General features: G+C 49.6%; 1 protein-coding gene across 1 annotated transcript in view; it reads right to left on the bottom strand.

Annotated features, from left to right (window-relative positions):
• The window catches only part of LOC149995441 (leukocyte immunoglobulin-like receptor subfamily A member 6), a 29,365-nt gene extending 16,309 nt beyond the window's left edge, over positions 1-13,056 (bottom strand). Inside the window, exons 1-5 of the mRNA XM_090259226.1 lie at positions 12,939-13,056; positions 12,823-12,858; positions 12,375-12,659; positions 11,925-12,230; positions 10,489-10,629 (exon numbers count right to left, since the gene is read on the bottom strand). Of these exons, the coding sequence (XP_090115352.1) occupies positions 10,489-10,629; positions 11,925-12,230; positions 12,375-12,659; positions 12,823-12,858; positions 12,939-12,972 (802 nt within the window). The 5' untranslated portion in view covers positions 12,973-13,056. The remainder of the gene's footprint in view (positions 1-10,488; positions 10,630-11,924; positions 12,231-12,374; positions 12,660-12,822; positions 12,859-12,938) is intronic.
• Between the last annotated feature and the right edge of the window lie 2,242 nt (positions 13,057-15,298).

Below are 15,298 nucleotides of genomic sequence, written 5' to 3'. Positions count from 1 at the left end.
CTCAGTGACTGGCTTCCTCTCCCCCATGTCTCAGGCAAGAAGGATTCTGATGACATTTGTGGGGGCTGGGTGGTCTCACTGGGCTGTGACTGAGGGATCTGAGAGCTAGAGAGGAGGAAGTAGGCTGCTCAAGGGTCCTTCAGCCATCCAGGAAGTGGTAGTGTGTGTGTGTGTGTGTGTGTGTGTGTGTGTGTGTGTGTGTGTGTGTGTTTACTGCTTTTGAACAGGACTCTCATGAATAAAGATTCTCTGAGTCCTGAAGAGCCTCCACAGTACTAAGAGGACAGCGACACCCAGGATCTTGGCTGCTCTGAAAGGCAGAAAGGACTCCAGTGATTCCCCCAAGGGGAGGGAAGGAGAAAGAGCCCACTTCTCTCACAGACACAAAGTCACGTGGGAACAGTAAGACTCAGCCCCGAGCTGCAGGCGAGGAGGAAGTGCTGGGATCCCCTGTGGAAGCAGAGTGCATTGCAAAGACCCCAGGCTCATCCCTGCGGCCCCTGTTTCTCTGTCCTGAGGGCTCCTTGGATTCCAATCAACGAGGTGGGGAGAGGTGGTCACCCTTCCTGTCCCCCAGGCAGTGGTCACACCCTCCACCTGCCTGGGTACTGAGTCCTGCACCCTCACTTTCCTCTCAGTTCACCCTTCACATCAGTCTTTGCAAATTACATTTCAGATTCTGTCCATTTTCTGCTAAAAGTTTCTCCGTGGCCCTGTCTTCAGGTACCTCCAGTCATTTCTTTCTGAACTGAAAGCTATTCATGATCATCCACAGGTGACCCTCCAACCTCAGCTCTCACTTCTGTTTCCTCAGCCCCCCAGAGCTGTCGTTACCCCGTGAGCACATTCAGTCACACGCACTCACACTCAAACCTTCACACACTCGCAGACACGCACGCTCACACTAGGTGCTGTTGACATTTCGGTTCTCCCTTATATCTGCTTTCTCAGCGTTCTATAGAACTGGCAACCCCTTCCAAAGCCCCCAGCTAAAAGCACAGAAATGGAAGGAACACGGAGATTCCTCCTTCTCATTTCTCGTCCTCATATGTGTTGAGAGCTGGGATAAGTATGCAAGGATTGTGTGTAAGTCCACGTAAGCCATCCACGTCCCATGGTTGGACATTCAAGACTGGAGTTCAGTTACTGTTGATGTTATATTTTATTGACACATATTGTTTATCTCTAGTTCACTGGTAATCCATGGCACATAAGACATTTATTACTCGATCTGACCATACCAGATCCCCTGTTTATTCTTCTTCTCTTATAAACATAATCCAACATCCTCGCCTGGCAGGGAGCATGCCCGTGACCTGTCAACAACTCACCCTCTTTTGCTGCAGTGCAGAGAGTCGCTTTGTCTCCAGGGTTCTCTAAAATGTTGTCTTGTATTTGGTTGCACGTTTTCTTCAACAGGAAGCCCAGAGGTTTCTACGTTCCATAACTATAGATGTTTTTGCAAACCCCGAAGGCTTTACTTGAAAATGAATAAACAGTCTCATCTTGACAGCAGTAAATGTTTTCTTTGACAGGAAGCCCAGAGGTTTGTATGTTCCATAACCACAGATGTTTTTGCAACCCCCAAAGGTTTTACTTGAAAACAAATAAACAACCTCAGCTTGACGGCAATAGAATGTCACAGCATTTTGAAGAGCAAGTGTTGTTCAAAAAGCACGTCATAAAGTGACCACATCAGTGCAGGGCTGTTGAAGGTGGTGACAGAAACATTTTGGCCGGCTGAAAACAAACTCAGAATACCATCCCTGCTCCTACCTAGTTTTTAAAAGTTTTTAATACTTATTCTATTACAGTTGTTCCAATTTTTCTCCTTTGCCCTCCTCCCCCCAATCCACCCCCTCACTCACAGTTGTTTTCCACACATGTCATGTCCATGGGTCATTCATACATGTTCTTTGACTAGACTCTTCCCCTTATTTCCTTCCTTATCCCCCTTCCTCTCTGGTCACTGTCAATCTGATCTATGGTTCCATGCCTGTGGTTCTATTTTGTTTGTTAGTTTATTTTCTTCATTAGGTTCCTTTTATAGGTGAGATCTCACTCTTACCTTTCATGACAGCATGGATGGACTTGGAGAATATTGTGCTCAGTGAAATAAGCCAGGCAGCAAAAGGCCAATACCATATGATCTCATGTATTACACGAACCTAATGAACAAAAAACAAATGGGGAAAATGGAACCAGAAGCGTGGAAACAAGGAATAGACTGACAGGGACCAGAGGGGTGAGGTAAGGGGAGAAGTGGGGAAAGAAGGGGAAAGGTCTAGTCAAGTAACTGGTATTAACGATCCGCAGACATAGACAACATGGTGGGGATTGATGGTGGGGGCGGGGTGTGGGAGGGGCAGTGGAGGCCAACGGGGGACAAACTGGTAAATGGGCAGCACTAAAAATAATAACTGTTCCTGTGGACACCTACAAGAGAGGGAAGTTGAAGCCGCACAATGCGAAACGGTGGGAGGAGATATTAGCAATGGCAAATGAGGCAAGGGACTGGGATTGAGAACATTTAAAACATACCTACACATCTGTAAGATGACAGCTGACATCAATAGGAAACAAACAAATACTTTAACATGCAACTTACAAACATTGCTACCCAATGTGCGGTTATTTTTGAAACTGTTCCTCGACTTCATAATTTATCAAAAGCGAGCATGAACTCTCAGTGTGGTAGCAACACATGCACAGAGTGGCTCAAATATAAAGGCAGGAGCACCGACGGTTGACAACGGCGTGGACTGACCATGAGAGCCCTGCACTGGTGATGGGAGTGAAATGGTGTGGTTACCATGGGCAAGGCCTTACTGGCATCTTATCAAAATCAGCACAGCCAACAGCCTTGATTTCCAAATATTGAGCATCATTTGATGCAAAGAACATCCTTTCTTTCTTGGTGTGTCTGGGCATCATTGTCTAAACGCAGTGGACTGGACTTGTGTGCGTCTATTTGTAGATCTCTAGTATATTTCATTGATCTATGTGTCGATCTTTTAACCAAACCCAAAATCCCTCTATTAAAGGAACTTTGTGGTAAGATTTGAAATGTGATCCTGTGAGTCCTTCTTTTTCACTATGTTTTCCTTCAGAATTATTTTTGGCTCTTGTGGCAATCTTGTGGAGTTTCACATAAACTCCAGAATCAGCTTGTCCATATGTAAAGCATGAACTTGAGATGCTTCACCCTGGTGAAGTTTTTGAAAGTGTCTCTGTGAAGACACTTACACTGGAAAGTGGGAGTTCAATGGCTGAATTTTTATGTCATGGAAATGCCAGGATTATTTCATCATTCATGCTTCACAGGCTCATCCATCCACAAAATGCTTCCTACTCAGGAGAGTTTTATATCCTTCCTAACAGTACACAGATTGTCCACAGGAGGAATTCAGCTTTTAAGTGTATATTCAGTCCTCTTCGTACTTTTGAGAGAACTCAACAAAAGATCATTCCCAGGCACTCATGCATACTTTTCTGTGAATAAAGTAATGGGTGCACAGGGGAAATTTCAACTCTTTGGCAACGTGAATCTACCTCACCATTGTGTTCAGGTCAATTATCGTCCCAATTCCGAGGACCTAAAATGAACTATGTGGTTCTGTCACTGCTTTTAAAACAAGCTCTCATTCCTTCTGTTGAATGTGTTCTTGGTGCTCAGCCCACTGAGAGGATAAAATGCCTATATAAGATTAAAACACAACTGTAGTGAAGAGAAACACTTTAGAATACAGAAACCCATAAAATATTCTGCACAAAGTATATGTAAGTCATATACTCATATTTACATGCTCCTTTTACATAAAATTCAAGAAACATTAGAAAAGAGACACAGCTAGATGGCTAGGTGTGTTGGGGGTGGGGGGTGGAGCTGTCCAGGACCAAGTGCTGAATTCTCCACCACCTCTTGGGATTCATGTGCAAACCAGGATAGAATGAGCGGAAGTGGAGGTGACCCATGGTTCTGAGGAAAGCCTCCTAGATACACATGCACATTTCTGTTCAAGGCTGGACAGGGCCTGGGTCAGCATAGCCTCTGGGCAGGAGACGCGCTGTCCTGACTTGTGGATCCTGGGACAACTATTTTGAATTTTCGTTGCTGCATCATGTTCCTCCTGTCTGTGCCTTAGGAAAAGGGGCAAACTCTCAGTGGACATATTTTATAGCAGAGCTTTTGATGCCTCGTTTTTCAGTCTTTCAAGTGCAACTCAGGAGACAGAGGCATAGGATGTGGTGGGCACTGGCCCCACAGCATAGTCAGGACCATGCACGAGGTGCCTGCCACACAGGAAGAAGACCAGCTTCTCTTCTCCCTACAAATAGCAGGTGCTGAGGGACTGACCTGAGCCACGTCACTAAACACCCTTCACGTCTCAGGTGTCACAATTCATTTTCCTAAACCCTACAGTCATAGGAGGATTTAGCCTAGTTTGCTGTTATTGGAGAACCGTAACAATTATTCAGTTTATAGCAGTCAGCATTTCCTGGCAAAGTGAATATATAAAATAGTTAATAATAAAAACCATTCTCAGAAGGCATATGATATTTGACTTCCACCTAATATTTATTACGCCTAGTATCACTTGCATATTTGTTATAGTTTACATCTTTAATAACACAAGAAGTATGAGACTGCAAACATATCAAAAAATCATTTGTAAGTTTAATTATTTAAATATCACTTATACCTGTTTACATTTGTGAAGTTTAAAAATATTTTTTTATTGTTGTGTCAGTTTCCCCCCATTGTCTTTGTACTCTGCTCCAAAAGAAAGTCATTAACTGGGCAGTTTGATACTGTGTTTTCTGATGAGAAGAAAACTTGCAGAGTCTTGTTTCAGCTGAAAGTATTTCTTGTGTATTAGTCAAAACTGAGTTCTTTCTCCCTCTATGGAGAGAGAGAGAGAGAGAGAGAGAGAGAGAGAGAGAGAGAGAGAGAGGAGGAAGAGGAGGAAAGGAGGGCAAATAAGGGGAATATAAGAAGGAGAAGAAAAGAGACAGGAAGAAAAGAGAGTAGCTTGGTCAAGTTGTTGTAACAAATTACAAATAACTGGGTGGGTTTGGAAAAGAGAACTTTATTTTATTTTTTCCAGAAAGAAGGCCATAGATGATTCTCAGATGGCGATGTATAGATAAATTGATTGAAAGATAGGTAAAGAGAGAGAAAAAGCACCTGAGAGTTAGAGATACAGAGAGAGAGAGAGAGAGAGAAATGGATACATAAATACATAGATTCACAAACTCTGTGATATATTCAGTCATCAGATCACATGACATTTGTCTGCTGTGAGTTATATTTTTTACATCAAGAATGCAGACAGACACTTCTGGCCAAGACAGAGACATAGACAGACACGCTGTGTCTCCCTCCACAAATTAGAAGGAACACAACTACCTCAGAACTAGAGACAACCAGAAGTTCCAGAAAATCAAGCTGCATGGAAGTCCAACAGACAAAGATATCAAGAAGAAATACTCAACGAGACAGGCAGGAGAAGCAGAGCCAGGGTGGAGAGGATGCGGTGTGGTGGCGGCAGAGGCGGAAGCAGTGACAGGCCAGTGGAAAGCGCAGTCAGGAGGGACACCTGGGGAGTGTTTCCAGCTCCTCACTGGACCTCACAGCTCAAGGTCCCAGCACCGGGGAAAATCAAGCCTCATTGCTGCTGACTGTGCAGACCAGTGGGGGTTGGGGTAGAGGAAGAAACTGCCTGTCTCAGCAGAATCCACTTGTTTAAAGAGCCCCCATGGTCCTAGAACATCCACAGACCCACCTCATCTGGGAACAACAGCCAGGGCAGCAGCTAGAGGGGCGTCCATTCTGGAGCGGTAGTGGAAGAGGTGTCTGGAAAAGGGGCAAGTGCTGGGCCGGTGATATTGTTCCCTCGCAAATCCCTTCCCCACATACAGCGCCACAACGTGGTGAAACAGATCGCCCCGTACTGAAGAATACCTAAGGCTCTGCCCCTTACAATGTAACAGGAGCGACAGCTCTACCTGGGATGCGGAGGCAAACAAACACAGGAGCCTGTCAGAATGAGGAGACAGAAGTATGACCCAAAATGGGAAACGGATCAAGGCTCCAGTGGGAGACCTAAGCGACAAGAAGATAACCAACCTAACAAACAAGGAGATAGCCAACCTAATAGACCCAGAATTCAAAACACTGGTGATAAAGTAGCTCACAGACTTGACAGATATGCTTGAGTACGGCAGACACATAAGAGAAGAACTGAAAGCTATGCTAAGTGAAACGAAGGAAAATCTACACAAAACCAATGGTGAAGGGAAGGAAACGGGTTTAAATCAACGATTTGGAACATAAGGAATAAAAGAACTGTCAGCCGGTACAGAATGAGGAAGTAAGAATTGAAAAACATGAGGAAAGCTTCCGAACTCTTGTGAAGGATGCACATATGGGTCTGGGAAGAATGGAGGGTCCCGGGCGGGCTGGACCCAGAAGGGACCATACCAGGAGACATCATGATTGAGATGCCAAAGGTGAAAGGTAAAGATAGAGTCCTGGGGGCAGCAAGAGAGAGGCTGAGAGTTGCATACAGGGGGGTGTCCATAGGACTATCAGCTGATTTCTCAGAGGACACTTTGCAGGCAGGAAGGGACTAGAAAGCAGTACTCAATGTGATGAAAGGCAACCTGCAACCAGAACTACTGTATTCAGCAAGGCTATCATTTGGAATGGAAGGGCAGATGAAGTGCTTCCCAGAAAAGGTGAAGCTAAAGAAGTTCATCATCACCAAGCCATTATTACATGAAATGTTAAAGGGACTTATTTAAGGAAAAGAAGATCAAAACTATGAACATTAAAATGACAACAAACTCACACCTATTGACAACTGAATCTAAAAAAATAAAAACAAAATCCAACTAAGCAAACCAGAATAGGAACAGAATCATAGGTGTGGGGATCCTTTGGAAAGTTATCAGCCAGGAGGGGTGAAGGGGAGAAATGGAGATACGGTGCAGGGATTAAAAGCATAATTGGTTGGTACAAAATAGACAGGGGGGAGTTAAGAATAATATAGGAAAGTGTGAAGCCAAAGAACTTGTATGCACGACCCATGGACATGAACTAAGGGGGGTGTGATTGCTGGAGGGAAGGGAGGTACTGGGCAGAGGGGAGCAAAGGGAAAAAATTGGAACTACTGTAACAACATAATCAATAAAATATACTTTAAAAAAACCCTGAATTTTTGACTTTATTATCTCTCTGTTTTTGTTTTTCCTCATTATCATTTCCCGAGTTACACTGTTGCTTAGAAAAATTTGCTATTCTTTTACAATTATTTTGAGGCGTTAAAACAATCATTTAAAAAAGATTTTCATATTGTTATTTTGTTACAAAAAGACTACCATTTTGTTGTCATTACTTTTTCTTTTTGCTCTGGGGTTTATTTCTTTTTAAATTGACTTTATTGGGGTGACATTGGTTAATAAAATTATATAAGTTTCAGGGGTACAATTCTATAATACATCACCTGTAAATTATACTCTGTGTTCACCACCCCAAGCCAAGTCTCCTTCCATCACCATTTATTCCCCCAAATGCCTTCCTCTCTTGTAGTCACCATACTGGGATTGTTTTATCTTTGCTGAATCTCTTTCCCATTTTCTCCCAGCCCCCAATCCCCTCCCCCTGACAGCTGTCAACCTGTTTTCGGTACCCATGAATCCTTTTCTGCTTTGTTAGTTTATTTTGCCCATTAGATTCTACATATAAACAGTCATATGGTGTTTGTCTTTCTGTGACTGGTGTACTTCTCAATGGAATACTACGCAGCCATAAAAAGGAAACAAGATGTTTTGTGCTGTTACAGCATGGATGGACCTGGGGAATACAAGTTCTTCTTAATTGAATACTTTTATTAAAATATAACCAGAGGCAATATTATATTAGCTTCAGGTGTACAGCACCGATTTTCTACTTGTGGATTTTACCATGTGCTTCCCACGCTAAGTCCAGTAAGCACGCGTCCTGTGCAAAGTTATTACACATTATTGACTGTGTTCCCCTTGCCATCCACCCCTCTGCTGCACCCCCTCCAGCCACCATCACTTATTCTTCCTGTCTATGGGTCTGTTTTGTGTTGTTTGTTTGCATGATGTTAAAAATTGCACATATAAGTGAAATCTTTCTCTGTCGGAATTATGTCACTCATCCTGATACGCTCTAGGTCCATCCAGCTGGTCACAGATGGAAGGATGCATTATTTCATACGGCAGATTTTCATTCCATTGTGTGTACAGGCCACAGCTTTCTAACCAGTGGTCTGTGCTTCTAACAATTCGATGAGATCTTTTTCTAAACCCTTGATAGAATAGCTCAGGCTGGTGATTTTTAAAGGCTTTTTATTTTCTGATAATTCACTCCTGGTTTTTACTGTTCTCACTTCACAGGTTTGACTCGTAATATTTACACAATCATTTAATTAAACTCTTCACTTCTATTTTGGTTCACACATTGGTCATTGAGAAGTCTGCTTGCTTTATTCCCAAAATGTGGGGATATTAGTTATCACTAACTCTGAAATCTGGGGACCCCCGCAGGGTCCCAGGAACTGCTGGGGGCCCATGTCAGGCCTCCAGGCTGGCTGGGGTCACTAGCTGAGTGTCCTTGGGGGCAGCTCCTATGCCCTCTGGGGTACCTGCAGGCCCCCTCCCTGGAGTGTGGGGTCTGGGTCCATCCTGGGCTAGTGGACGGCCAGAGCAGCATACATGCTGGGCTCATCTGGGGGCTCCTCTGACGGGGAGGAACGGGGTGCCCTTGTCTCCCGTCTGACGCTCAAATGGTTCAGCTGGGCATAGGTCACATCCTGGGGGTCGTCCTTGGACCTGATCTGCTGGAGAGACAGTGAGACCAAAACACGTCCCCTTGGTGCCACTGTGGAAATCCTTCATCAATTCGCTCTGTATCGTCAAGGTGACAAGTTCACTGCAGATCAGATGGGTCACTGTCCTGATGGCGTCTGCAGGGACTTCCTGAGCCCTGGGCATCTGGTACTTCCATGGATCTGTCTCTTAACCTAACGCACTGTCTCTCTTGCTCACTCGGCTCCAGCCACACGCCCATCCGGCTGAAGCAGCATGTGCTGCCTCAGGGCCTTTGCACCTGCTGTTGTCTCTGTTCTGGCCCCTCCCCCACCACACACTCTGTCCCCTGCTCTTGCTTTATTCTCCCTCACAGCCCTGGTTCTCCAGGATGCCATCTGCCTGCTTGTCTGCATCTCTCCCACCCACAGGTGAGCACGAGGAGTGTGGAGAGAGTGCTGCCCTGTGGCACCTAAATGCAGCTGGTAACCAGTGACCCTGTCACCGCAGCTGCATGAATGAGTGAGGGGGACCCTGGAACCTGTGGGTGTTCACTTATTCATGCCTCCTCCTGACACCTGGGGCTGCACAAGTTCAGACAGAGGACGAGGAGCCAGCCCAGTGGACCACCTAGGAGGGACCAGGAGGCCACAGGAAAGCGGGAGGAGTGAGTCACAGCAGGAGGTGCCCAGAAGGAGAGGTCAGCGTGGACGCTAATGAGAACCAGGTGAGGTGAGGACGGGGAAGGGACCACTGGAGTAAAGGGGGCGGCAGGAAGGTCCTTGGTGGCCTGGACAGGAGCAGGGATCTCACCCGAGGGTCCAGCTGCACGCCCTCCTCAGGCTGCGGGTACTTCATGGTGGCATCTGTGGGGACAGAATGGGGTGTGAATCCTGGCTGGTCCCCGGGATGTCAGGGCTGCAAACCCGCCTGCTCCCAGATGGGCCACTAACCCAGGGGGAGGGGAGGCGCCAGGTCACGCAGTGGGGATTTCAGTCCCTCTCCCCACTGATCCCGCACCTCCCAGGCTGTCCCCTTCCCCATGAACCCTCCCCCAGGGCAGCCGTCCCTTCCTCTCACAGAGGGGCTCTTCCTGGGTGTTTGCAGCTGGGCTGGAGGACACAGAGTCTCAGCCCTGGGAGGGGAGGGACCCCTCCTGTGTGATTCCAGAGGAAAGAAGGAAACCTTAACAGACTTGATGGGTGCTTTTCAAATTTCATGAGATTGAAGATGAAAAATTAACTTACATTTATTTGTATGTCTGTGCTAACCTTGAATGTTTTCATTCTAGATTTTCCTTTTTTAAAAGAACAGATTTTATTTATTTATTTTTAGAGAGAGGGGAAGGGAGGGGGAAACAGAGGGAGAGAAACATCCGTGTGTGGTTGCCTCTCACACGCCCCCGACTGTGCAGCTGGCCTGCAACCCAGACCTGTGCCGTGACTGGGAACCGAACTGGTAACTATTTGGTACGGAGGCCAGCACTCAATCCACTGAGTCACAGCAGCGAGGGCTCTTTCTAGATTTTCTGATTTGAGATTCTGGAGAAATTTGTTTCTCAGCTGAGCATCTCCATCTTCTTGTCTCTCCTGTGGCAGGTGCTCTGGGCACCTCTCTCCTGTGGACCCAGCCACCCCGTTCCCTACTCACCTGATGTCCTGCCTTTGTTCTGACACCGCCGGTATCGGAGAAAGAGGAAGAGGAGGAGGAAGAGGGGCTGCAGCATGACCACTGAGACCCTGATCAGGACGACCCAGTACCATGGCAGACCTTGGGCAGGAGTGATGTCATCTGTGAGCCAAAGATGCCATTTAATGAGCACCTACTGTGTGCGAGGCACATGCTGGGTCTGTTGTTCGTCTCCTCTGACCTCACAGCCCTCAGGCCCCACCCCCAGTGCCCTGTGGCTCAGAGAGGTTACCCACGTGCCCCAGGTCAGCCAGCCTGGCCGGGCAGCGCGGGGACGGGACCTGGGAAGTGGGGTCCCTCTGCTTTCCTCATGCTGCCCCCAGGTGGCTGCAGCCCTGAGCTCTGGGCTCCTCCTCAGCAGGGGGCCTGTCCTGTCTCACATGGAGCCGAGGCTCCTTCCTTACTACCTGCACCCGGCACAGCAGGGACACGGGAGGGGCAGGGGCACGGGGTGGGTCCTGTGTCTCCTGTGTTGTCTCCCCTCTACAGGGTCCTGGAACCCCCTTGGGAGGGTCAGACTGGGCTGGGGCGCTGCCTTCCTGTGCTTTCTGAGACCCCTTATGTCACCTAATGTCACCGCAGTCTGTGAGCAGGAGGGGACCGGGATGAACAGACATGAACCCGACCCTCAGTGCAGAGAAGGGAGCCCTGTCCCCGCCGTGGGAGCAGCAGAGCCGGGACCAGAACGAGGACCCACCAGCCCCCCACAAAGTCTCTCACTTACTGCTCTGCTGACCTGACTCTGTGGTGGGGGGTCCTCCATCCTCAGATCCGCCTGGAAATTCAGGATGGGGGTGAGAGGTGGGTCTGCCTTCTCCCCTCCTGAGCCTGGATCCTCTCCCAGCCTGGGCCCCACATGTCCCTCTGCCATGCCCCCCCTTTCCTGTCACCTGCAGCCTCAGAGCCCTGGGGGCCTGTTGCTCCCGGCATCTCTGCCTGACTCCCTGCCCTGGGGACACAGCCCATCCCTGAGTGTCCGGGGGACCCAAGACCCCTGATGGACCCTCAGAGCTCCCAGGGCTGCTCTGTGCTCCCTCTGAGCAGAGGTCTCAGTGACGCACGAGCTGAGGGGATGGGTCCTGTGATGGGGGGCAGGGGCCCCCAGGGGGTCCTGGGAAGGGGGACAGAAGTGGCTGAGGGTCGGGGACTAACCCTGGAGCTGTCATCAGACCCTTTCCTCCATCAGCTGTGTGGGCTCCAAGACACTCCCCCTGCCCACCTGTCACCTCTGATACCAGGGGAGGAAGAGGGGAGGCAGGACAGGGAGGGTCTCTGAGGGGCACATCTCTGCTGGGCGACCATCACTTAGACCCCTCAGTCCCCTCCAACCTCAGATGTCTCCTGGGGACACCACCCTGAGCTGACGGCTCAAAAAGGATGGGGTCAGGGCCCCTCACCTGAGACCAGGAGCTCCAGGGGGTCACTGGGTTGTGACCACACCAGGGGGGTGTTCCTGTAACAGCCGTAGCATCTGAACGTCCACCTGCGGCCGGGGGTCACGGGGCCCACAGGGAACTGGGCCTGCACCTGCCCACTGGGGTGTCGCTGTGAGTCCAGGGTCCAGGGGAGCCTGTCCTCTCCTTCCTCAGTCAGAATGAACCTGTCAAATCCCCACCATGAGCCACACTGGAGGGTCACGTTCCCTCCTGGGGTCACGACAGGGCTGGGCAGGGCTGAGAGGCTGGGTTTGATGCTGTAGGATCCTAGGGGAGAAGGAGGCAGTGAGTTAAATGGGACTCACACCTCCCTCATGTCCCCCGTGGCTGGGCTGTGAGGGGGAGACACCCTGAGAGAACCCCCTTCCTGTGGGCAGAGCCTGAGGCTGGGACCCCTGAGTGTCCTCTCACCTGTCACCACCAGCTCCAGGGGGTCACTGCGCGCTGACCAGCCAGCGGGGCTGAGATAGTTACAGAGATAGCTCCCTGCATGTCCCTCTGTCATGTGTGTGATGGAGAACTTGGCCTTGTCCCTGGGCTCCAGTGGCTTCTCTCTCTGCCAGCGCACTGGGCTTCCCTCTTTGTCCACATGGTACTCCTCAGCCTCCACGGTCCCCTGACACCAGATGGTCACGGGGCTCCCCCAGGGGATCACAGGGCCTGGCTCAGCCCAGAGGGTGGGTTTGGGGAGGGTCCCTGGAAGGAACCAGAGGCTGCATTGGAAAGGGCTCCCCCACCCCCCATTCCCCCGCTCAGCCCACGTCCCTCCTCATTACCACCTCATCCCAGGACCCCTTGCTGCCTCCCGAGCCCCAGGAGTGAAGTAGAAGGTGGGACAGGGACCCTGGGGAGAACTCACCCTTCAGCTCGCGGGTTTTCTGGGCCACGCTTAGCCCTGGAATAGAGTCCCTGTCAGAGGTTTGCCCCGTCAGTGCCCTGTGCCCTCCTGCGGCCCCTGCCCGTCCCCACACTGACCGAGGCAGAGAAGAGCAGGGAGGATGGACACCATGCCGTCGCTGTGAGTGCTCCCGCTCCCCAGGGGGACGAGACCCTGGGCCTGAAGGACAGAGACGCACAGGATGTGGTGAGTCCGAGGCTGCTGCCGCCTTTCCGGGCTCCCACCTCTGTGGACCCACTGCGGGTGGACGCCCCGCCCTGGGCCTGGTGCTGGGTTTTTCCGTGACGTGAGCTCAGGAGGCCGGCAGGTCCCTTGGAGCCACTCAGCCCAGTTGTGGGGTCTCTGCTTGTTCCCAGGACCCTCTTCCTGGTCTGAGCTCCTGCTCAGAGAGGGCGGGACCCAGACTCTGGTCCTCAGTCCACCCTCAACAGGCTGACTCCAGAAAGGATTGACCACTCATGTTCTCCACCTCCCACACACAAAATATACATCCGGTGTCTGACTTGTCCGTAGAGAGACGCTCGCTGATCTCCTACTACCTGCCGGGTGTTTGTGCCAGATCCAGAATTGCCTCTGAGATCCAGGGAACTGATCTCCTGTATTCTGAGAACCCTTCTTAGCAAGAAATCGGCATTCTAAGGCGATTGTTGCAATTAAGGTGCTTAGAAAGGAGAAATTAGAAAAATTATGAGAACCGGGGACCTTGAAAAAAAGTTTTCCCCAAATATTATAAATATTTCAAATGTTCTGTGAATTATGACAAAACTTCTATGTGATTATAATTATGTTAGAAGGCATTGAACAACAGGTAGCATAGAAAATCTCTAGTCAAAGGACACGCATGAATGAGCCATGGGCGTGACGACAGGGTGGAAACTGACTGTGGGAGCCGGGGTAGGGGGTTGGGATGGACAGAGGAGGCCAAAGGGGGAAAATGGAGACAAGTGTCATAGAAGAACAATAAAAAATGATGAAAAGACATTTTCTATATTGTTTACTAAAGAAGAAGTCGTTGATTCACTCTTCAGCCTGTGGCCCATCAGCATCCATTTTGTGTACGGAGTGAAGCAGGTATGAAAGTCACCTTGTTGGACACTCACACAGCTGGCCCTGCAGCCCGTGATGGGGAGGCCAGGGGCTCCCCCCGGCCCTGTGAGGGTCTCTGCTGTGACTCATGTGACTGTGCTGTGGTCTGAGTCTGAGCCTTCCTTCTGCTCCATGGACCCGGTACCTCTGCTTTTCAGTTTCTCAAAACTCCAGAATCTTCATCTGCTCTCAGTGACTGGCTTCCTCTCCCCCATGTCTCAGGCAAGAAGGATTCTGATGACATTTGTGGGGGCTGGGTGCTGTGACTGAGGGATCTGAGAGCTAGAGAGGAGGAAGTAGGCTGCTCAAGGGTCCTTCAGCCATCCAGGAAGTGGTTGTGTGTGTGTGTGTGTGTGTGTGTGTGTGTGTGTTTGTGTGTTTACTGCTTTTGAACAGGACTCTCATGAATAAAGATTCTCTGAGTCCTGAAGAGCCTCCACAGTTCTAAGAGGACAGCGACACCCAGGATCTTGGCTGCCCTGAAAGGCAGAAATGACTCCAGTGATTCCCCCAAGGGGAGGGAAGGAGAAAGAGCCCACTTCTCTCAGAGACACAAAGTCACGCGGGAACAGTGAGACTCAGCCCCGAGCTCCAGGCGAGGAGGAAGTGCTGGGATCCCCTGCGGAAGCAGAGTGCATTGCAAAGACCCCAGGCTCATCCCTGTGACCCCTGTTTCTCTGTCCTGAGGGCTCCTTGGATTCCAGTCAACGAGGTGGGGAGAGGTGGTCACCCTTCCTGTCCCCCAGGCAGTGGTCACACCCTCCACCTGCCTGGGTACTGAGTCCTGCACCCTCACTTTCCTCTCAGTTCACCCTTCACATCAGTCTTTGCAAATTACAGTTCAGATTCTGTCCATTTTCTGATGAAAGTTTCTCCGTGGCCCTGTCTTCAGGTACCTCCAGTCATTTCTTTCTGAACTGAAAACTGTTCATGATCATCCGCAGGTGACCCTCCAACCTCAGCTCTCACTTCTGTTTCCTCAGCCCCCCAGAGTTGTCGTTACCCCTTGAGCACATTCAGTCACATGCACTCACACTCAAACCTTCACACACTCGCAGACACTCACGCTCACACTAGGTGCTATTGAGATTTCGGTTCTCCCCCATATCTGCTTTCTCAGGGGTCTATAGAACTGGCAACCCCTTCCGAAGCCCCCAGCTAAAAGCTCAGAAATGGAAGGAACACGGAGATTCCTTCTTCTCATTTCTCGTCTTCACATGTGTTGAGAGCTGGGAAGAAGTATGCAAGGATTGTGTGTAAGTCCATGTAAGCCATCCACGTCCCATGGTTGGACATGCAAGACTGGAGTTCAGTTACTGTTGATGTTATATTTTATTGACACATATTGCTT

Source organism: Furipterus horrens, unplaced genomic scaffold (genome assembly GCF_987537825.1).
Source record: "Furipterus horrens unplaced genomic scaffold, mFurHor1.1.pri manual_scaffold_13, whole genome shotgun sequence".
NCBI lineage: Eukaryota > Metazoa > Chordata > Mammalia > Chiroptera > Furipteridae > Furipterus > Furipterus horrens.
Note: the sequence above shows the minus strand (reverse complement) of the source record. Positions and strands in the feature narration are given on the sequence as shown.